The sequence below is a fragment of the Lissotriton vulgaris genome, chromosome 6 (assembly GCF_964263255.1).
Source record: "Lissotriton vulgaris chromosome 6, aLisVul1.2, whole genome shotgun sequence".
NCBI classification, from domain to species: Eukaryota; Metazoa; Chordata; class Amphibia; order Caudata; family Salamandridae; genus Lissotriton; species Lissotriton vulgaris.
In genome coordinates, this window is record NC_141694.1 from 654,568,948 (window position 1) to 654,593,482 (window position 24,535).

Below are 24,535 nucleotides of genomic sequence, written 5' to 3' on the forward strand. Positions count from 1 at the left end.
TAAACGAACTCCAGGCAAACCAAGGAGGCCTTTGCTTGTCTCACTGAAAGTTAGGGCTGGGTCGCACACCCATTATTAAGGTTATAATGTTTTAACATATTTTAGCCATTTTTTGCTCATTTTGTAGATATTTTGTACCACTGCATATTTTTAATATTTCTAACATTTTTCTGATTCATTTAAGATGAACAGTGTTTACTTGCTTGTTTTGTATTCTAATTGTCATGATTTTAAATAATTGAACAATAAATAAACAAATTAAACATTCAACAAAGGAGGCCCTGGGTCAAATAACCCGCACTGCATATTTTTAAAGGCCAATGTTGAAATCTCAGGAAAACGTTACTAAAAAGCTTTGGATAGGGACCCCCAGGTACCGGGTCTCACAGACTCATTTCCTTGCTGAATATATATATATATATATATATATATATATATATATATATATATATATATATATATATATATATATATACACACACAAAAAGATGTTGCTCGATATTGAACATGCGTTCTACTCGGTAGGGTGGGTGTATCGGTGGGAGGTCCTTCGTGTAATGGGAGTGGGTTCACAATTCCTGAAATTGGTGCAGTTATTATACGCGGAACACTGTGCCAGAATTAGTGGGGAAATTGGTATTGAAGACCTTTAGACAGCAATGCGGCACAAGACAAGGATGCCCATTGTCGCCACTTATATTAGCCATTGCAATGGAGCCTCTAGTATCTGGCCTCAGGAAGGACATGGAGACCTTTTGGATCCCACTGGGTGAGACTAATCATGTGGTGTCTGTGTACACGGATGACACCCTGGTGTACCTCCATAACCCTGCCCAGGCACTAACAACACTATTTGAGGTCCTTGAACAGTTTTGACACATATCTGGGCTGCAGATAAATTCAGGGAAGTACAAATTAGTTGCAGTGGGAAGACTGGCTTTGCTTCCGGACGAGAGATTGTCTGAGGTGGGGCTCACGTGGGTGAGGAATGCTCCTAGGTACGTGGGTATCAGACCTGCGGAACAGTACTTGATACTTAATATTGGGAGAATTTTTGAGGCATTGCGTGTTTTGATCTGCTTCTGGCGAGAGCTGCCTCTCTTTGATGGGGAGGATTGCCATAGCTAAAATGGTGGTATTACCAAGATGCCTCTATAAAATGCAACATTACCTTTTTAGAATCCTTTGTAACGTTTGACAGGCTTCTACTAGAGTTGCTGTGGGGGGCTAAGCGTAAAAGAGTAAGCCTGACCACACTACAAAGAACCTGGCCGGGGGGGGGGGGGGGGGGTTCTCGAGGTGCCTTGTCTGAAATTTTATTATATGGCCTCACAGCTCATTGGTTAGATGATGATGGGAATTGGGAGAAGGCCCTGCTGGCGGCGTCTTACAGGAACAGAACGCTCCCGAGCAATTAATTCTGGGCGCCCAGATACCTCAGACAAGCCAATATATTGTGTAGCATGTAGCGGAAATATGGGAACCCTTAGTCCAAAGATTGCTGCAAAGGGCCCCATATGCCCTGTACATGCACTTGTGGGTTGTTCGGCCCTTTCAACAGATCTCCGCGTCTGTCGGTGCATAAGTGGTGGGAGGGGGATGCCTGAACATGGGGGACCTGTAGAACAACAAACTGTAGCTCACACAAGAGCAAGCGACAACCGCCTTCGTGTTTGGGCCAGGGAAGTTTCTCTAGTATGGGAAAATAGCTCGGGTAGTGAGGGAACTGTGGCCTATGTTTCGAAAGAGCCTGCCGTCTCCCAGATACTACAGACTCTATCAATGGCTATGGGACGTGGGTTGGTGTTGCACCTCTACCGGGCGATTTGGGCAGACCAGGAGACCCGGGCACTGCCGGTCCAGATGAACTGGGAGACGTTGCTAGGGAACCCCATAACGGAGGGACTGGATCAAGATCCATGAAGGAGTTAAACAAGTAAGCTCGAATGCACTATTCAAACTAATAGTTTAATTTTGTACACCAAACATACCTTGCACCCAAAAGGTTGCAAAAGATCTGGACCTGCCCAGAGCTCCAATTGTACTGGACTGGCATCTTAGACGCGTTGCAGGAGGCGTCTGGATGGATAATATTAAAGGAAGTGCAGGTAATGTTGCTTCGCTTGTTGCCCCGACCCAAAAACAAGAACCTTAGTTGGAGGTTCGTCCTTTAAGGACTAAATTAGCGAAACGCCAGATAGCTATTACGTGGCTGAACTGCAACCCACCCAAAATGCTGCAATTGGTGCTGGATATGAAAGAGTGGGCGACAGCTGAGGTGTTGCGCATGCAGCGGACTAGACCTGATAAAAAGCTGGAGGATGACTTGAGGGCATGGAGGGCAATGTTAAAGGACCTGAAAAGTGAGGGAACAGACGCTAAACCACAAGATAAAACCACAGAGCATGCATTGGTGGGAGGTAACCCGGAGGGTCTGTAAGAAGGGAGAGAGCACACCCATCATAGGAATATTGGACAGCGTGTTATGACGAACGGAAGGTAGAGGAGCTGGCCTATAATACAGGGAAACCCTCCAGACATGGAGGGGGTATGTTTTAGTTGAAGGGGGAGGGGTTGGGCGTTGGGTTTATGCGATACAGGACAGTGTTTGGATATTGTGAATACATGGACTGAGGCAATAATCCTTCTGGGAATGAGATCTGAAATGCAAATTCATGCACCGGGATATTGGCTCCCACGGCGTGATCTTTTATATATGCTTAGAATGTACCTGCCCCACTCAACTTGATATCCATGAATGTCTGATGTGTCTTCATGTACAATTTTGTAATAGTCCATGCTGGTCCGGATATGTTTGTCTCAAAAGCAAATAAAAATAAATTTTAAAAAAACTGTGGGCCACCACTCAACTTTAAAAGTTGAACAGGTGCATGTGAAACAATGTTAAGTACTTGTATTATCGACTTGTATTAACAGTGGCCATAGAGGGCAGCTACTGGGTAGTTATAGTTGGGACCATGATTTCATAGGAAGTAGATTTAAATCTTCACAAGACTTAAAAAAAATAAAATGATCTCCTCCATCCAGCTCTGCTCCATCCTAGAAAATTTCTGGGTGACCTATCGAGTGGGGGCCCAAAAAAATGGGGGGCTGAAAATCGAACAGCAATACAGAAAAAAACGGCTGAACGGAATTACACCAAATTTTGCAGAAAGCTGGATGTTTACTCGGGAAACATATATAGCGTGTTGCCAGTGACACGCGAGGATGGCCCTCCTGAAAGAGTCCTGTGGACCAATGGCATTTCCCCGGACCGCCTACCACTACAAAGGGAACAGATGACATGCTGGCGAATGGCAGTCCATACCTTGATGGAGAGACGTCCTTACTGTATCGGCGCCTCCGGTCACCGATGGAACTGCGAGGCTGGGAGTGAGGGATGTGGAGATCATTAAGCCCAGCACGGTGCCACAACTTCAACCTGGCAACGCTGCAAGTCGATTTTCGAATTGGGAACATAAAGAAAATATCGACAAGTGGAATCACTTACCAGCACGATGAACAAACTGCATGCTGGTCATTGCAGTCCGGAAAGATGTTGCTCCTGTGATTCCGTGCAACGTTACCCAGGTGCGCTCGCAACTACTTCAACAAATGGGGCCATGCCAAAGACTTACTTGGGAGCGGTCAGCAACAGAAGCATTTTTAAACTAAATGGCATTTGAGAGGATAAACTCCAAAACGCGTCATGCCTGCTTAATAAATAAAATTCTCAAGCCTGCTGTGTCTCCTTATCGTCTTCAATGGAAGATGGTGTTTTTGTGTGATATATACACTCACCCCCATACCCTTCCATGGCGGAAGATCCACAAACCCGGCAGATCAAAAGTTTAGATCTAATTGGCTGCCTCAAATTCAACAAAGATGTTGCAGCAGCCATTTTAGGGCCCTGGTCCCCTGCCCCGAAAACCCCAACCCCCCAAATTCTTGAACACCCAATTCGTTTTTAAATTTGTAGAGGGATTTCATGCGGCCCTAACGGAATGGGTCTGCTTACAGGGAGGCAGCAGGGGCCCTGGGACTCCCTTGTGGCCTCCGAGACTGCATTTCATGTTGTCCCTAGTGGGACTAATAAATAGTCAGCCAGAGCTGCTAATAAATAGCCAACTGCTCATGTCAAGGAGCGCCCCATAATGCTCTTACTGGGCTAATTTACCTATATTTATCTGTATGGTGATGCCCCATAGTGGGCATGGCATCACTGGCATATTTTTCAAGTGTTAGGGAGTGGAGCAGCCCCGCAGAAATACTTTACAACAATTAACCCTCTGTTTCCTGGAGTCTACAGAACATGACCCCAGGAAAAGTTTGCAATGGTTTCAAGCATTTACAGAGCTAGAGCTTTTGCTCTTCAAATCAGAACCCCTTATGGTTGGACTTACAGCTGCATTATGTGGCCTGAAGAGTACAAAAGAGACTGACACACTTGATGTTCTTAATACAAATTATTTAAATGCTAGTGATTAGCACTGCAATGCTTGTTTTATTGAATAATATCTTTAAATGTGGTATTAGAATGTGTTGGTTTTAATAATAATTCTTAAATTATTAGTCATTTTGCTTATCTTGTATATTCACATAATCACCCCTGCACGAAGCCAGTAGGCCTTCATTTATATACTTTAGCAAAAAAGGGGCACCCTGTCTTCCAAGAGCAATGGTAATAACGTATTTATTAGTAAATGTTCTCTTAGAAATGTTTCATAACCAATACTTTTAAAATGGGTCAATCCTAACAAAAAAGGAAAAACTTACAAAAATGATGAGCAATTTAAATTCAATCCAAAATGGGTGTTAGTAGACTGATCATCCAACATGATCCGAAGTAGGTGCTCCAAGTGGCGTTGCAGTGCAAGTAAGATACAGTGTACCAGATAACCAAGAAAACATGAATTGAGTATTTACAGTATGTACATTGGGTCGCCTATAGGACACATGAATACATTTATTACAAACTCGATGGTATGGGCATTTGGGATTGAAAATCCAGCAAAAAGTTGAGTACCCATCGGATCCTGAAAATTCCACAATTATTTCATGTCTTGTTTAGACACACTTAGTCCTTCAGGAAGTCTGATTCTTCTGGAAGAACTACACCAGAACAGATAGTTGTGATCCCGGCACAAGCAGTCTGGGCAGTATGGCTGCCGAACATGCTGCCCAATTGTATCCTCTATTCCTCATATAGCAAATGTGTCTGGCAGTAGAACATATGCCCCTGATTGCTCCCCAACCCACCCCCCGCTTACTGCTGCTGCATTTCAGCCAGACATGTTGCCGGTCATAAACAAGATCTATACCACTTAGTTCTTTTTCACAGAATCTCCCCTGTCTTATAAGAATACTCCCATTGGCTACCGTTTGAAAGCCATGCTATAGACTATATTGAACCTAGGTACCACATTGCAATCCTCTTCTTCCTTCATGGTGAAAATCTTTTCATGACCGAAACCTTGCTCTCAGATGAAAATGCTACTTGTATAGATTACCTCATCCCTGCAAATTTCGGGATTTGTAAAAAGGACACCATTGAAAGAGTATGGGGCAAGATGGCAATTGCTTGTGAATCAATGACCATCTGAATCGTCCACCCTCAATATGATACAGAATAGAAAGCTATCCATCTCCCTTGCTATGAAAATCTCAGCACTAAACCTCATTTTGTATTCAGAGCCCTGAATCTGTCCGTGGTGAAACCTAAATTCTGGCAATCGATAAAGAGAATCTTGTCCTCCTTGGTGACCTAAATTAATGCCTGGAGACCTCTACGGGCTCTTTATAAGTGAATTAGCTGTTTGGGTCTGGAACTGATTAACCCTGAGCCCATCTCCGAAAGCTGAACATTTGCTCTGTCCTATTTTCTCATGCAGCTGATTACTGTGGATAAACCACTTCCTTAAATCTGAACTAATCCGTGAGGTTGTGTTTCTGTTCACAATTCCAAACCATCCTTACAGTCTCAGACTCCATATATCTTCCAGCAGGCACGAAAGGCTCTTTTTGACCGATGCTCCTCGTGCGGAGGTTAGACATTTTGGATGAATACATTTGTGGCATCTGCCTCCTGGATTCTTGCTTCATCCCAAGATGCCTTAAAGGCTCCCTGGGATAAGGATGATGCAGGGAGAAGTTGGCGGCTCGTGTCGTGGTCTACCAGCTGTAGTGACTAGGGTGTTTTCTACCTTCCCTTCAGCGCATAGTGTGACAAGGTCTGATTCTCTTTCTGCACAGTCCAGCCACTCATCCAGTTCCAAGTCGACGTCTAGACCTGTGATGCAGAGATTGGTGACACTAGGAATTTCTGGAGATTCCGGGTCTGTGTCTGGTGGTACTCTTCTGTAAGATCTGTCTGTGTAAGGGGCCCGGAGTACTGCAAGGGATCCTCCCATCCTGACGCTGATATCCAGTTAGATGGTGAGAATCCTGTAAGTGCATATTCTGTACTGTCATCTTCAAAGCCACAACCTTCAGCAGCCCCTCCATTCTTCTCAGTTCCATTGGTGAAGGATTACACTGCTACCTAGAGGTCCAGCAGATCATTCTGCACCTTCGTCTCTGCCCCTTACAGGTAACAATCCTGTGCCATCTCCCTCTGTTCACTACAAAAAGGGAATGGACACCACCGTCTGAGTATGTGATCAGCCAGTAAAGAAAAAGTAAGGTTTGCCACCCTAGGCACTTCGGAGACAGAAGCCTCAATAGGTCTTGCAGACCTCAATTTCTATCCACCGTGAAGCGTCTTATTCTCTTCCAAGTTAGCTATGTGTGGACTGTAGTAGGTCCTGAAACTCACTGTCAGTATCTTTGGTGGATGATAGATCTTTTTATTAGGTAACTAACTGGCAAATCAAACTGAGTAGTGAAGCTTCTGTTACTGTTTGCACTCATTGCCAGTATTCAAGTAAAAATATACAGCCCTTCAGAATCAGGTCCTCTCTTCTTGAGGGAAACACCATCTGAATAATTGATTTTGTCTGCTGTCGGGAAACGCATCAGTATCTCCAGTATCCCCTCCACTTGAAAGGGAAAGTAACTGAATGGACTCTGTTGAAAAGATAGTCTGAACAGCTTCATCCACAATCTTCTAAGTTCCTAGTGTATCGCGCTGCTAGGCCAATACACTAGGGAGCTGTGGAAATCTATGGTTAATTTTCTAGATCATGTTCCTGAAGATCACCCGGAGGATTTCAAAGATTTCCAATATTTAAACTGTACAAAACAAATACTTTGCACAAAGTTCTTTTGCTTGGAAGTGGCCAAATTGAACACAAAACTATGTAAGAACCTCCAACTTCATTCACCAATGTGCAATATGCCAACGTTGGATATAAGGTGTGCTTTTCACAAGCGATATTAAAATGTTAAATTGCTGTTTTCTCATGTTTGTCATGTACATTTGTAATGTCACATACTTTTTGTATTCATTTTTTCAATGTTGAATCAAGTCTTGTTTTTTAGTTAATTTTCTACTTAAAACTGTACTATGCGATTTGATTTTAATATTTTCATGTTTCTACAGTGGCTCTCTTTATTATGGTTTTGACACCTGCATACAAGCAGATTCTCTCACCTTTCCTTTATTTAACACCCTTGCATAAATTAGCACCTTAAACTAAGACATGTTGACTTTGCCAGTGCTTGTTTTATGCTGATTCTGTTCAGCATAGGCAACAAGCACAAGATCAATAATCTGCGAACGCCCTTCACATTTGAGACTTATTGGCTTTGCCAGTCTTGTTAAAATGGGGAATGGATAGCATGTGGCTGAAAATGTTTGTCATTGGTTTTTTCTTTATTTTCTTGTTGCCAATATGAATATTTTTCTTAGTTGGGTTTTATTTGCATTAAAAATATATGCTTTTGTACTGCAAGTTTCAAAGTCTCCTTAACAGCTAGCCATATTTGAGGATGTTCGCGATGCCGAAGATGCCCTTTATAACCTCAATAGAAAGTGGGTGTGTGGCCGTCAGATTGAAATACAGTTTGCACAAGGTGACCGAAAAAGTAAGTGGACGTCCGTAAGAAGTGTGTTGCTGGAAATGGTAATGCCTTAGTTGGATTTCCACTGGCAGCATGATGCTTCTGCAAGCATACACTTTTATTACCATTAAGGTGTGTAATATTGGTGGAATCCTGCAAACAATTTAAGTTTTCAGACCATTACTCCCATTGTAGTTCATTATTTTCAAACAATTGAAAATTCCTCTTAATAATCCTAATAAGCTACTTCCTCTATCCACAACAGTAGTTTGAAATACAGTATTCCAAATTAAGTTGCCTTGTAAAATACAACTTTAATTTCCTTTGTTGATGGCATTCTCAGATTCCCATGAATGTACAGTTTTTCTGTAGTATCATATTGTAACCATTATTTTTATTCTAGCACCAGGTCAAATGAAATCAAAGGAGAGTAGTTCCCCAGATTCCCACAGGCGGTCCAGAAGTCATAGTCGGAGGACACGCAGCCGGAGTTACTCATGGGACCGAAGCCGTAGAAGATCACGTAGCCCAAGAGAGTGAGTCCTTGAAATGAATATTCTGAAAAGACAAGTATAGTCCATAGTTCCACAGGGCATTCTTCTGGTATATTGTAACTGTTAGGTCTGTGGTAGGATTTATAACCCCTTCCATGCTTATGACGGAACCGTTCCGTCATGGTTCCATAGGCCCAATGGAACGTTCAGCAACGCAGCAAAATTCACAGAGCACAGAAGGGGTTAACCAGATGACCAGTTTGTACAGTGTAGCTTGGTCAGTAGTTTCTGCATGACACATGACTTGTTTTCGGGAGAGTGGGCGGGAGTTGTTTGTTTGGTTTCTTTCCTTTTCAAATCTGGGTGAAATGTGCTGTTTGTTGCACACCTTTTTGTCTTTGCTGCCTTATGTACCTTTGTGTACAGAGTACTACCTCTGAAGTAAGTTTTGGTTACTCTTTGATGTCCCTTCACTTGGCTTTTCTGTACGTTTTCTTCACTGTAACTTCATACCATAAGCAGCTATCAATTAAGTGAAGTTGAAGTAGCTACCAGTGACCTCCATTGAAAAATGAAGCCCACAAATCCATGCTAATCTTTGTTGATATAATAACCGAGACAGTGGCAGCTAAGATAATGGCGAGACTTTCCTTTGGTTTGTAAGACTGCCAAAATACAATATATTTTCGAACTGATCTAGTGCAAAGTTTTTCTGACCGAAGAAATCTTTGTGATCAAGTGTTGTGTGCTTGTTTTATTTCCTCAAATCAGAGGAGACTGGGGTGTAGGTCTAATTTCATCACAAAATAATGCTATTGGTACCAAAATGAAGCTGTTGGCTAAATCTAAAACTCCTAAGATGAGAACTTTTAGTTGCTTTGATTGCTGGTCATTGTCAAACACACCGAGCAAGGCTTGTGCCCCAGCTGTCACAGTGAAAATGACATATTACCGTAAGATTAATCATTTCCTCTTTTTAGGTCTCGCCTAGGCAGCGCGCGTGCACTGCTCTAGGAGATGACCTTTAGATACCGGTCCGCTCTTTTCAAACACTCGTGCTTGTGGTGGCATCCACCTTGCAGGGGAGTGCAGGGGCCATCTGTTTGCAATTAGTGTGGCCGCCCGCGCGTCTGCACTTTTCAAGCACTCGTGCTTCTGTTGTGATTCTTCCTGTGTCTGTTGTGATTCTTCCTGTGTCTGGCAAGCACCAAGACCACTTCACTCCTTTTTTTTACAAGTTTAACATCCTCTGCAACATGCCATCCTTCCCATTTACCTTATTTCACATGTTCCGAAAAGAAAGGCGCGTGGCCGCTTTATTTGCAATGCACCAACTGGGCTTTTTTAGGACGTGGCCCTGCACACAGATAACCTGAAAGCCAGGCAAAGATAAGTTACCAAGAAGGTATGATGGGTATCACAGGCTGAAACTTCAAACTATGCTATTTCTGCAAAGCCTCCCTCCTCCACCAACAAACAGCCATCCAGCCTTTGCATCGTTGAAAATGTTGCTTCCTGAGGTTCCCTCCACATGTCAGTCTCTAACTGGAACCTCACGAAAGCGACTAGATATGTCATCTTGCGCGGCTTCGGCCATTGTGTTACGCCGTCAGTGTTGCTACCAGTCTATTAACCCAGCCTTCAAAAAGTCCGGTATGAAGCCTTCCTCCTTACCCCTCAATAACCTAGGTCGCCCGCAGTACAATTGTTCATTGGTTAGCCACCTCTCGTTCATCAAAACCACCTCTACAATGCTGCTATCTTTTTTTTTTTCTGCTTTTTTTCTTTTTTTCTTTTTCTAGGTCCGCCATTGCAATAGGAGGAACAGGGATCCAGCTGGAATGAGGCAGGCACGTTTGTGGGCTGTGGCACTGTTGGAATTAGGTAGCCTGACCTAGGGCAAGACTAGCATAACAGAGGCACAGTGTAAAGGTTGCAGACCACCCAAAAGTAACTCCACGCAATAGCACTCAAAAGAAAACACTACACCAAAAATATGTGAAAATACGTGCTGCTTTATAAAAATAATATGCTCTTTAGTTTCAAATTATACAGTGTAATACATTTCAGTTCTTCTCAGGAATAGCGATCATACCTTTGATTTAGAGAAGTAAATAACACTCTCCTTGCTGTGGAAAAAATTACAGTTCAAAACATTCAGTTTTCATGGGTACAGAAATGCTTACTTCTGGGATTGAAACTATCTCATTAGGAGTACACTAAGCAGTAACACTTTGCATAATAATCAATGACATCAATGTATCCCAACACTTCACCCTGCCAAATAGCTGACTGCACCTCTTCTGCAGTGATAAGATCTCCCTCCCCCTATCTGCACATTAACTTAGTGCTAGATTGCACACACAGAGTGATCTGCAGGAATTCCACTGGTTTTTACCGCTCTTCCCAACAATGGCTAGGAGTTTCTGAAGGAAGCTCCCTTGTTAACAAGAACTGTCAGCGCTCTCCTGATGATAGTTTAAGCTCCCCGCTAATTTCTAGCTTAATAGCCACTTGTCAGAAGCCTGTAGAAGTGAGGTTGGGATTATGTGACTCTTCTTCCCCCTCGCCTACTCTGACACAGCTTAGATCTTAACGTTGACCGGATAACAGGACACCCTGATTTGTGATTCTAGCGCTACACCAAGGAGGGCGTAGCCCTTTTCCTTCCTCACCCCCTCTCTCTCCTTACTGTTATTCTCCTGTCCTGCTTCAGTCCACAGGAGTAGGGCCTTTCAGACGACTCCACTGTAACCACACCGGCAGCAATAGCGGTCGCCTATCCCCGCCCAGCCAGCCTCTTGATCTAGCGCTGGAATGGGGAAGATTGATGCCAGCAGCCCTTTGCTTTTTCACGCGCAGCCTCAGGCTGTTACCGGTCACGCTGTCGGCAGGCTGGTTGTGGCCCAGGGTTCCCGCCTCACTGGAAAGGCAGGGCGCTCCTCCGCCTCAGTCCTCACCAGCCGGGTTCGCCGTGGAAGCCGGAAACGCGTCGCTGCTCGGTGCTCCCTCGCTTCTCCCTGACGCAGGTCTCTGCTGCGCAGACGCGGGGAACCAGTGGCTCGGTCGGCACCGCCTCCTTCAGCCGGGAAGCACACGCCTCTGCTCTTGCGCAGGAGAACAGCGTCTCTCCTCAAAGTCCGCTACCGGCGTGTATCAGGTAGACGTGCCACTCTCCCGCCGGCTGCACTCCTTCACAGCGCCTCGCGCCTTCCCGACAGAGACACCTCGGCCACCCACGATGCCAGAACGCACCGGGTACTGCTCTTCTGATCCGGTAGGCCTGACGTTTAGCAGGAAGGTGGGGGAGCTAATTATTAGACCAATGGGGGGTCTTGAAGGTGAATGTGGGACACGGCCCAAGACCGGGAAAGTGTCCAAAGTTCCTGGATTCTTGACTGGACCAGATCGATTTTAGCCCAATGAAAGGGTTCGGTCAGCAGCACAAGGGGGAACGTCCTCTGAAAGATGTTGTCAGTTTATGAAACCAATTAGCCTCTTCTAGCGCGTCCTCCTCCTCACACTGCAGCCTCTCTCCTCTCGCACTGGACTACACAAAATGGCCTCCTGACCCCTGCCCTTTTATAGACTACCCTCACAGAGTCCAGTAGGGTCCAGAAGGTTCTGGAAGACCTAATGTTATCCTATGGGGCTGACTATGGTGTGGCAGTTGGTGACAGTTAGGGCCCTCCATTTTGTGATAACATGAGTTTTTCCTGACAGAGCAGGCTTCTGGGCCTGAGGTAAAAGATTACAAGGAGGGGAAAGAACACCTATCCCCCTGGCCAACACCTACAAAAAGTCAGTAGACACAAAAATTAACAAGGGTATGAGGGGCAAAAAGGGGACAAAATAAATAAAAATTAGGAGGGACTTCGCCAAAAAGCCAGACAGGTCTAACAGGCACTAAATGTGATTTATAAAATCCTGAATGGTCCAACCTGCAATAGGTTTGTTGTGTGTGCGCTGAGGGTGAGGGAGGGGCGAGAATGCTGGTTTGTTTTGCATTTCTCATGAGGTGTGTGGGTGTATTGCACGTCTCTATCCCCCGTTGCCGCAATTCCTCGGATGGTATGTGTTAATGCTAGGCACTATTCGGCACATATTATTATAGCACTCAGATGGGTAGTATCCAAGCACTGTTACTAGCAACTTGTGCGATTGCTCATTTGGTTTATGCGCCTGCTACAAAACTCTTACATTGCAATACAGTGACATTAATAGGAACACATTTTTTTTTTACTTTTATTTTACTCTGCGATTAATACAACTCTTTTACAGTTTCTAAGATCTGTAAATAATAGCTAGTAAAATATCTCGCGTGTAGCATGCTGAGAGCGCTGCGTGGGTTCTTGCCATTGACCTCGTTGCTTGAAGGCCTGCTCATCAAGCAGTGCATTACACACTTTGTTCTCAGAGCGAATGGAAGCCCCGCCCGCCCTTTAACGCTCCCACTCTCTACACTACCTGCTGGGAGCACGGAGCTGCCACATGCTTGGTAAGGCAATCTGTACGTCTTACAACAGTTGGATTTGTCTTGCACTTGATGAACAAACCACTCCCTAATGAGCAAAGTAGTTGAATAAGTCGCTGCAGCCTTTCACCAGCTCAGGGTTGATCAACATGTCCATGAAGTCTGCCAGCACTGCTGTTCTGTTACAAACTTTCCAGCACTGTTGGAAGAGCCAGACTAGTCAAGAAGTGCTTACAGAGTTGTTAGTGAAGCCATCACACTTGGTTGCTGGGGCAGTGTGTGCAGTGCAGGCAGGGGAAGTAGTTCATGGCAAAAAAGCGCGGCTGCCCTGCAGCCGTGGGGGGTGATTCACACCATTGAATTTTTATTTTTGTGTACAAATTTGCAGTTTATGCAGAAAATGATGGATTATGTGGCAACATACATAATTATGTGGAAAGTGCCACAGAATAAGAGTTCGCTGTTTATGCTCTGTAACGTAGCTTTAAAAAAATAGCTCTAGCTAAACACTTGTAAGGATCCAAAGGCGAGACCTATTGGCTATGCCAATGCTTGATTGAAGTAGAAACCATAACTCGCCAGACACTGCCATGTCTTTTTGTAGAAACAAAAACTTAAAATTATATGAAAGAGAATAGCTGCATTGCTGTTCACTTCGACCATTCCATCCATGCCACATGTTGACACGTATAACCTATTTTGTTCCCTACTCCAATAGTCTTTTTAGGTAATTAGCGATTATTTGCTATTTGCTGATCCACTGACATATTCACATTAAAAAGATGAGTGACATTTTTGAATGCTTATCAATTTTTAACCTTCTATTCTGAGCTCTGCTGCACTTTAATACTACCCTCAAAAGTATGAAAGACTGTTCTCCAGCTATACCACTTTTCTGCTTCAGTGACAGTTGGTGGGATGCAGTGCTGAAATGTTACTGCCCGTAGAATCAGCCAGGCATACCACTGCTATAACTCATGGAAATTGCTAGTTGCGGCACTGCAAAATGCATAATTCAGGCAATGTTGTTGAGAAGACCTATATGTTGACCCAGTCATCTCCATTATAAGCGAACTGATGGCAAATTCAAATAGTGCAATGCTCTGTGATAGGTGAAATCCAAACGACTACTGAGAAATGTCTTAGCTGTTCGTGGTTTCATTTCTTCAAGAAGCCATATAAATAATGAAATTCCATTATTTAATGAATTATTCAGTGCCTCTTCTCAGGAAGGCAGAGAGTCTTCTAACCAGGTCATATATAGTTGTCGTAAAGACTGAACAAACGCTTCCAAAATGGGGAGAAAATAAATGCCTAGTGATTCTCTTTCACTTGAGAATGCTGGCTTAGTACAGACTGTTCCACATCTGTGTAGACATTAACCTCTATCTGCGAATTAGCCAGAAAATCGTTTTGATCCTTCTTCTGAGCCTTTAGCCCAAATACATAGGCCATATTAATTTGCCGGTCTTCTAGAAAGTGTAATGACTGGTAGTGAGAGAACCTGTTTATTAATTGCATTTGAATATGCAACTGAGGCGAACAAGTGTACTCTAAATAAAATATAACACAATTTGCATGTCAAAAGATGCATTAGGTTTTGTCCTTTAACATTAATCTGTAATTGTGTGTGTTTTTGGAATACCAGTTAATCCTGTCCATTTCATGAGAACATTTCCTAGTTGAAGGCTTTATTGCTTTTCTTAGTTCATTCATTCACTTTTTAGGTATTTGTAGATGTTGGAGATCTAACAACTCATGAGCTGTGCATCTAATCTTGCTTTGGATTTGGTTGGTATATCTAAACTCTTCACCCATTGAGATGGTGTTAGGACGAAAAATTCCTCTGCATGGTTAAAGATGTGTACCTCTGCGAGGAGTGTCCAGCTGTACTGTTTGGATCCCGAATGCTGATCTTTGTCATGTGATGCACCTGCATGATCCATGTTTACCTGACATAGGCCTGACTCATGGATTGTGTATTGTTGTGTGTGGGGGTGCGGGGGGGTTTCACTCAAAGCTTTACCCTCATAGTGGAGTTAAGCAGTACAAGAGTGATGGCAGAAGCATGCCGTGTAGTGATCAGTAGCTCTGCAAGACTGCTGTAGTAGAGTATGGGAGATAAGCTGCGCCCACTTAACCCATATTTTTCATTGGCTTGTGTAATTGTCTTTCGTAAATGCTCCCTTCGGATTCGTTAATACTTGTTAGTCCCTCCTTAGTACGACCTTGTCTTCATTTGTACCATCCCATGGTGACTGGCCCTTTTTACTTCAGATGTTTGTTACATGTGAAGGCAGTGGCCCGCTTATGGTCACCCGGGTCACTCACGACCACCTCTCAGCCTTCCATACCAATTGAAGAGTCGGTCAGACAGAGAATACAAACCAATATATGTTTATTCAGATACATTCGAGCGGAGCCCGGTCTGCCAAGTCTCTTAGAAATGCTGCAGAGGGACTGACCTCAGCAAACATGGAGATACATTATGTACAATTCAGAATCCATAAAGGTACCATCATAATCGAATTTTCCAGGCAGATGCAGCTAAACAAAGAAGTACAGTAGGATAGGTTGACTCTGAGGCCGGGCACACACGCACTCCTACCCAAGGTCACTGTCTGTGCCCGCCACTAGACAAGTGGGAGAAGGCCTCTATCTAGTGGGAAAGCTATTCACATAAAAAACAGTGTATTAATAAGCAGAGCAAGGCCTGGCCTTCGGGAAACAAACTTACCACAGTCCATTTCATGAAAAATAAAGAATTAGTTATGATCATGGTTCAAAATGGCGGCCAAACAAAATGGTGCAGCGAATGCTAATTTACATAGACTAATGCACAAGCAAAGATAGCAACCCTTTTCATTCCAACACACAGGACTTCTTATTTAGTATGTGAGCACTATTTACTTTGAGTTTCTCATCCAGGGGATACTCCTCAATAGTCATGATCTATGAATAATCCCCGCCCATGTGCGGGATCCCAGAGCATATAGAAAATACATATATATGAAGCCCTGGAATAATTAGCGTGTCTGCTGGCACGCGAGGACGGCCCTTCTACAAGCGTTACGGGAGTCATTAGTGATGGAGACTCCCCGACCGCCTCACACAAAGCCCGACATGGAGTTAGCTGCTAATCTGCAGTCCATACCTGATGGAGAAATGCCCTTACTTCACGGACATCTCCGACTCCACGGCGAGCAAAACTGTGAGGCTTGAAGTACGGGACTCGGAAATGGGAGAACACCATCAAGCACAGCCCAGAACAGATGCTGGAGTCCTCACCAACAAAACGTGGCCGGTTAGCTACTCACTAGAGAAAAAGACACGCTCACAAACTGAACGATCGCCAGCAAGCAAGCAACACTGCATGCTGGTTAATGCAGGCCAACTGTGAAAGCAGAGACAATTCCGTGCCAGGTTTTGAAGGAAGCTTACACTACTTCAGTGATCAAGCAATAAATAAAGGACTAAATGTAAGGACTACGAGCAACAGTGGCACTTTTGAAATAGAGGGGCATTTGAGAAAGGAACCCTCAAACGCGTCATGCCTTATGTTTTTTTAATAAAGACTGGTGTACCCCGAGCCCCGTGGTGCCGCCTCTTTCTTCGTCTGTGGAGGAGAAAAGCCCTGGAATATATGTATGTATGTGTGTGTATAGACCATATATAGTTAGGAATTAGCATTTTCAAAACCTTAATTTACTCTCACAAAACCATAGAAATTCGCATATATAGTTAGTTGCAATAACTATATATCGCGCACCCGCAACCCACCGCTGATGTCACATATTACATCATTCATGACATGGTCAGTGACATCACTGATGACAACATCCAGTGACTGTATGTTTCTGTAAAGTTAAAATATGTCTTACATATTGGAGAATGAGTGGATGTATAAGTGTTTGGTTGAAGGATTTAGTAGGTGCATGACTGATTGTATGAGGGAATGATTAAATGTCTCACTGAGTGCATGGGTTAGTGACTAAACTGTCTTAATTTGTGCATCATTATTTCTGTAGTTCTGTAAACTGCTGCATGTGTTGATCAGTAGCTATATGAGTAACTATATGGGTTATTGATTGGTTGCCCAAATATTTGTATGTGAGAGTGTGTGTGTGGGGGTGGCTGGGAGGTGTGTGACTCTGTGCATAGATATGTGAGCAGTTGATTCACTAGATGTATGGGTTCAAAAGTGCATGTGGAAACAGCTGTATGGGCGGTTGACTATCTGCATGAGTGTATTGGTGAGTGATTGGATTTCTCAGTGCTACATGTCAAAGTAAGTACATATGTAAAACCCAGTACATGTAAGAGTTGACATATATAAATAACTGTGCATAAGAGCCAGTGAATGTGTGAGTGGATCTATGGATCATTGTGAACTTGTATCAGTGATTGTATAAGAGAGTAAATATGTGTTAGTATATGTTTGATTAAGTAAGGTGTGTATAACTGTATAGTTGAGGAAATGGAGGTGTGATTGATTCTTTGCATGACTGACTAGGTGTGTGAGTAACTCCATGGTGAGTGACAGTCTGTGAGTGTCTGTTTACACTGATTGTATCTAAGGTTATATTAGTCTGAAGAGGTTCATCGTATTATCACATGAATGATATCATCAGTGATGTGAGCAGTAATGTCATTTGAGATGTCATCAGTGATGTCATTTGAGATGTCATCAGTGATGTCACTGACCATGTCATGAATGATGTAATATGTGACATCATCAGCAGTGGGTTGCGGGTGCGCGATATATAGTTATTGCAACTAACTATATATGAGAATTTCTATGGTTTTGTGCGAGTAAATTAAGGTTTTGAAAATGCTAATTCCTAACTATATATGGTCTATAACCTATGGTTTTTTCAGTGAATTTCAATGGTTTTTTAATAGCAAATATCAAAAGCTGTCAAATGTCAAGTACGTGATAGGTAAAAACATTTTCGTGTTTATGCACGCTGATGTGCTTTGAACACTGCCGTCCCCCCCCCCCTCTTTTCTCTTAGGAGTACTCTCTCTTTGCAGATAGTGAAGGGTAGTTAACGCAGGCCTTTGCCCCCGTTGTAATCCGTCGTGCCTGCTTCTCTCTCCATTTGATTAATTGTTATCCAAGCATTTACTGTTTTAGAATTGGTTCTCTTTGGTTCATTCTCTATTTACAAACAAGCACAGAGTCGCAATACTCTGTTTAGTCTTTGCAGATAGTGAAAAAACGTTTAAAAAAAGAAAAGGAATCGAGCAAAATCAGTAGGCCACTAATGGGATCTCTTTTTGACCTCGCTAAAATAGAAACATTAAGAACAACCCCTCATGAGAAATACAAAACTAGTGAGAGGAACTGAGCTCCACACGATGATGGCTGCAAGACAGCTCGGCTCCGCCACCCACCCCACCCAAAATAACGATAAACCCTATGCAAATATTATAAATATATACAACACACCAGCAAAGTAACAAGGTAAAACATTTTATTAAATAACTATTTACATAACTATTTTATACTTTTTGTTGCCCGATCCGGCTAGCTCAATGTTATGTTATGTTGTTTGTTCTTTTGTATAGCGCACGGCTACTCAAAAAGAGTGTCCCGGCGCTTTTTTGGAAAAGAAAGGCTGCAACACAACATAACACCATTAAAAAAATGAGAAAGGCAGAACGAGCAAATAGACAAAAGAAACGGGCTACTGGGTAAACAGCCAGGTTTTAAGGCCTTTTCTAAAGGCAAGTAGACTAGTAGCTCCCCGCAAAGTGAGCGGCAGAGAATTCCACAGCTGTGGCGCCAGTAGTCCAAAAGAGCGGCCTCCCAGGCGAGCTCTCTTCACACGTGGGACAGCCGCCAAGAGCAGGGATTCCGACCTCAGACAGCGAGTCGGATGATAGAAGGCCAGTCTCTTTTGAAGGGATTTTGCTCCCACAGCGTGGAGGGCCTTATAGGCCAGAATCAGAGCCTTCAAGGCAATCCGCTTCCTGATTGGGAGCCAATGCAGGGTTTTCAACAGTCCAGACGCACTGGCCCGTCTATTTAAACCAAAAATTGCTCTCGCGGCAGTGTTCTGCACCACTTGGAGCCGCTGCAGCAGATACTCTGGCAGGCCCAGGTAAAGAATGTTAGAATAATCTAACCTGGACCCGATGAGAGCCTGCACTGTCGGTTTCCTATGCTCCTCCGATAGCAGGGGCAGGAACCTCTGCAGCATCCTAAGGATGCCGAAACAAGTGCCCGACACCCCAAGGATCTGGGATTTCATCGTTAATCCCTTATCCATCTTGACCCCCAGGTTCTTGGCAATTTGGGAGGAGCAAGACGGAGGAAACCTATTAATGGGCCACCAGGTCTGCCAATCTGGCTCTGTGTCACACCCAAAGAAGAGTACCTCGGATTTGTCGGAATTGCACTTGAGGCTGTTCAGTTGGAACCATTGGAAAACAGCCCCAAGGCAATCCCGGATACTCTCCCCGTCAAAGTCTCCTCCTCTCTTACACGAGAAGAGGAGCTGGGTGTCGTCGGCATAGGATACGATCTGGGCCCCATACGACTCCGCCAACACCGCCAACGGGGTCATAAAGATGTTAAAAAGTGTCGGGCTCAGAATCGAGCCCTGTGGGACCCCGACTCCCAAAGGCGGCATAACAGCGGAATCTGGCGAGGCCCAGACCGTTTGCCGGCGGCTGGCTAGAAAGGAAGAAAACCAGTCGAGCACCGTCCCCCGTAGACCTATCTCATAAAGTCTTACGAGAAGACCCTCATGGGGGACGGTGTCGAAAGCCGCCGACAAGTCCAGCATCACCAGCATGGCTTTGCCCCCAGAGTCCAGAACCCCTTTAATGGTTTCTGAGACCTCGAGGCGCAGTCTCCGTGCTGAGATGGGGACGAAAACCCGACTGGGTGGCATGCAGGATCTCATTGGTCTCAAGAAAATTGGAAAGCACCACTTGAACGTGCTTTTCCACAATCTTTGTGAGAGCCGGCAACAGAGATGGGCCTATAGTTGACCGAGGCCTTTGGATCAAGGCCTCGCTTCTTAAGCAATGGGATCACCATCGCCTGCTTCCAGGCTTGCGGGACCACTCCCTGGCTCAGCGAAAGATTCAATAGCGGGTTTGCCAGCGGATTGATCACCTCCGCAACTTTCGCCAGAAATTTAGCGGGGCATGGGTCGAGAGGCGAGCCCGACTTGAGATTACCCATTAGAGCCAGAGAGTCAGGGGTAGAGATCGGGGGAAACACACCCAGCGTCACACCTAACGGAGCCCGCGGGGACAAGATGGCCTCAGGATTAATCAGGCCCGTAGACACAGGCGATGGAAAAGATTCCTGTATCAGTTGGATTTTGCTCGTAAAGAAATCAGCAAGGTCCGAAGCCCAGGAGTCAGATGGCTTTTCATCCGAGGTGTTCGACCGTGGGGAAATATATTCCCTCACAATGGAGAAAATCTCCTTACAAGAGTTAGAAGCAGCTTCTATTCTCCCGGCCAAATAAGCTTTCTTTTCCAGGCGAATGTCCCGGTGATAGGCCTTGACCGCCGCCTTATAGGTCAGCTTGGCTACAGTATCGTATTGTGCCCGCCACGCTCTCTCGGCCACCTTACACTGCTGCCGCGTAGCCGACAGTGCTGCGGTAAACCAAGGCGCAGAGACCCGTTTCGGTGTCAGGCGGGGGGGGGGGCATTTCCGGGGCAAGATCATTTAGCCTGTCTAAGAGCCATGCTTGCAAGGTCTCCAGATCCCTATCCAGATCGCCTGAGAGGGAGCATGGATGTTCCACAGCAGCCTGGGCCAGCATCTCGGGGGTCACTCGATGATATGCCCTATGGACCCGACCCTGCTGCTGTGCCAAAGCAGCAACCGGTTTAACTATGCCTTTGATCGTAAATTTGGCTAGTAAGTGGTCAGACCATAGTACCGGGATAATCTCAATCCCCTCCAGAGGGGACGACGAGAATACCTGGTCAAGAGTATGCCCCTTCTCGTGCGTAGGCCCCTGCAGATGAGGGGTCAATCCCAGCGGGGCCATAGCCTCAAAGTTTAATGGCAGCTGGGTCAGACGGATCGTCCATCCGAAAGTTGAAATCCCCAGCAATGATACAGTGTTCCGCTTTCAGGGCCAGCCCCAGCACCACCGAGTCCAGATCTTCAAAGAACGTTCCGGGCGGACCAGGTGGTCTATATACAAGTAATCCCTTGACAGATTGATGCTGAGACAAAGTCATAGAAAAGGCAAGGGTTTCCGAGCCTCGGATGTCCTCCACTGACAAGATCACGCACGGCGTGCCTTTCTTAACCACCAATGCCACTCCACCACCCCTTCCCTTAGCTCTATCCTTCCTGAAGATGTTATAATCAGGGGGGTTTGCTATGGCGACATCAGGGTTGGAAAATTCACCCCACCACATCTCAGTAAGCATAAGACATAGTGGCTTTGCTGTATCTAGAAGCTCAAATATGTCCTGTGCAAGTCTGCACGCCGATCTGGTGTTTAATAGCATGCAGAGACTATCCACACCAACGATGTTACTGCAGGAGGGTGATAAATGAGCGCGGTTGGGGCGCCAGCCACAACCAGGGCAGCAGGACTTACCTCGATGACGTCCGGGAAAGACAGTGCGGCAGCCAGTGGCTGGATTGGCCAAAGAGCGAATCTCCCCAGGGGAATATTGCAGCAATGAGGACCCGGAAGGGCACATACCTGATGATAGAGCCCCACCCGCCGCACCGATCGAGCATGAGACTCATGCACTCTAATCTCCTTGGCTCAGTCAAGCATCAATAGTAAGATTTTCATACATGAGTGTACGTTCTTGTTTTTGGTCCCTGAGTTGCTTCGATGTCACTGCCTTGCACAAATGGCATAAATCCTGGATGTTGGGTGCCATAGTTCAGAGTTCTGAGCAGCGCTTGTAACACTGTCTGAAGCTTATTTGCACCTGCTGCAGCTTCACTATTCTCAAAGTAAGTGGGGGCCGTTTGTGGACCTGACTGCATTTGAAAACAATGTGATACGGTGCCTCCTTAAACCGCTTGACGGAGACCCCCGAGGGGCGATGTGATGGCGCGGACTCGGAGGGGGCGTTTGGCTCCGACCCCCTCCCCAAGTCTTGTTGCCCTGGTGTGGCCTGAGATCGCCCCCGACATAGGCGGCCGGCTCCCGGGGTCAAGCGGAACTTTTTGCCTTTTGGTGACTCTTCCATTCTGAACATTGTCCCACAATCCGTTTGACCTGAAACCATTACACAAATGAAACATTTGTGAGTTTTAAATTTCCGGAGAAGTATAATTCACCAATAGCTTTCTCTGTAGATCTTTTTCCATTAACAATTCCAGTTCCATCACCCGCCCAGGATATCACTACTGTTAGTTGTCATTGTTGCTTCTGTTTTAATAAAAAATGTTTTAAGGTGTTTACTGTTTTTGTTGCGATGTATATATTTATAAGTTATTAAAGTGTTATAATCCTACTAATTTTTTTATCGATTATTGCTCTTTGAGATATTCCCTGTCTACAAACAGAGAAGAATAGGAATATTCTGTCTCCCTTTGCAGATAGTGAAGGATGGGTAATGCGGACTTTTGTCTCCCGTTGTAATCCGTCATGCCTGTTTTTCTCCCCACTGATTGATTGGTTGGCTGGACATTTATTGTTCAAGGAATAGTTCTTTCGAGGTATTCTCTGTTTGCAAATAATGTGGAATAGAAATATTCTGTCTAGTCTTTGCAAGTAGTGAAGGGTGGGTAATGCGGACCTTTGTCCCCCGTTGTAATCTGTGATGGCCATCTACTCCCCACTGATTGATAAACTAGTTCCACCCGGACCATTTATTAGAGGTACATCATCTGGCTCAACCGGAGGGTACCCCTAATAAAGAAGACATATGTAAAATACGAAGTAATCACTGTATCCTATTAAACAAACTTTAGCATGAAACACACTTCAAAGGGAAGGGAAAGAAATCGAACATAATCAGTAGGCCACTGAGTTTTTGACTTCGCTAGAAATAAGAAACATGAAAGTGGTGAGAGAAGCCAAGCTTAACGTTACGGCAGCCACGAGGTAGCTAGGCTCCGCCACCCCCCCCCCCACTGCTCCAAGCATGTCTGTCCCACCGCCCGCCACGCCCAATAACGGTAACATGAAATAGATACAAATCAGCAGATACCTACCCCCATTCCGGAAACTCCCGAAGTGCAACAGGTTCGCGGCTACGCCCATCCGGAAGACGAGGCCTTCGGCGCGTGTAGGGCGAGTCCTGCTGGCAGCCGTCGGCCGGGGAGGTCTTCGCGTAAGGTGGGCCAGGGGCCAGGAGAGGAGCCGAGGCCGACGGGATCCCTTGTCCCATCCTTTTCTTTTTTCAATAATGGCTGCGACAACGGGGGGGGGGGGGGATGTTTTGCACATGCCACCGTCAGCTGCACCCCTAACGCTCCACTCACCCAACAAAAGGTCTCGTCCACTATTGCGAGGCAATGATGCTCCGCTCACCCAGCGGGGGTCTCGTCCACTGTTGCGGTGCAACGACGCTTCTAGTTTCCTGCGTCCAGAAACGTTCTCCTCAACTTTGAAGATTCTATAAGCCACGGGGCCCCCGACCCCCGATGGGGAATGACTGCCATGATCACCCACGGAACGACCACGACGTAGCCGAGGGACGTTGACGCGCTCATCTCAGTCTTGAAATGATCAAAATCCTGCAAGACTACCAACTTGATCAATTCCGGTGGGACACCAGTATGACCCGGTAGGAGAGATTGTTGCCTCACACCCCACTTTGACTGATGGTTCATGTCGCCAGTCCCCTCTGCTACCCTTCAACGAAAACTTTTGGACTGCCGAAAGAGGTCCCGGTCCAACCACGAGTTGGTGGAGACATTTTGAGTATAGTTGGACCTTCCTGACCTCACCCAAAATGGCGCCGGTACAAATGAAACTCAACTCCTTGTTGTGCCCCGATTGCTCAGCCTTGATATAATGAGATATGCATGCAGTTTTAAGCACATGAATTGATATGGGATAAGACTGATTATATGTTCGGACAATTAATTGATCCGGGATGGGTATTGATTATACGTTCGAACAATGGATTGACATGGGACGGGTACTGATTACACGTTCGAACAATGAATTGATATTAAGTTCTAATGCATCATTGATTACTGTATTTATTATTGAAGGTTCGAATTGTCGACACTTTTGGTACTTGCTCACAATGAATTATCGATATGATTTTGTTGCACTTGTCGCACTTTTTACTATGAAATCAACGACCACTGACTCTGTTATGTTTACCACAAATAACCCCCCCCCCCCCCCCCCCCCCAATTTACAGTTCCAGACTGCTCCGTGGCCGGCCCACGGGGTTGTAGGCCCGTATTTGGGCTGGGCACCAACATTTTTAATAAAAGTTTTTGAAAAAGCAAACGTAGTTGTAACGCGTAGATTGGTAAGTTTCGAATAAATGGCCACTGTTTCCTTTTTTTTTTTTTTTTTTTTTTAAAAAGCAGGTGAAATGAAGCAGCTCAATTAGTTAAGGGTTAAAAAGTATAGTACGCAGAAACATTGAA

At 45.0% G+C, this 24,535-nt stretch overlaps 1 protein-coding gene across 1 annotated transcript in view; it reads left to right on the plus strand.

Moving 5' to 3' along the window:
• The window catches only part of SRSF12 (serine and arginine rich splicing factor 12), a 94,812-nt gene that overhangs the window by 25,935 nt on the left and 44,342 nt on the right, over positions 1 to 24,535 (plus strand). Inside the window, exons 3-4 of the mRNA XM_086926661.1 lie at positions 7,922 to 8,025; positions 8,405 to 8,537. Of these exons, the coding sequence (XP_086782787.1) occupies positions 7,922 to 8,025; positions 8,405 to 8,537 (237 nt within the window). The remainder of the gene's footprint in view (positions 1 to 7,921; positions 8,026 to 8,404; positions 8,538 to 24,535) is intronic.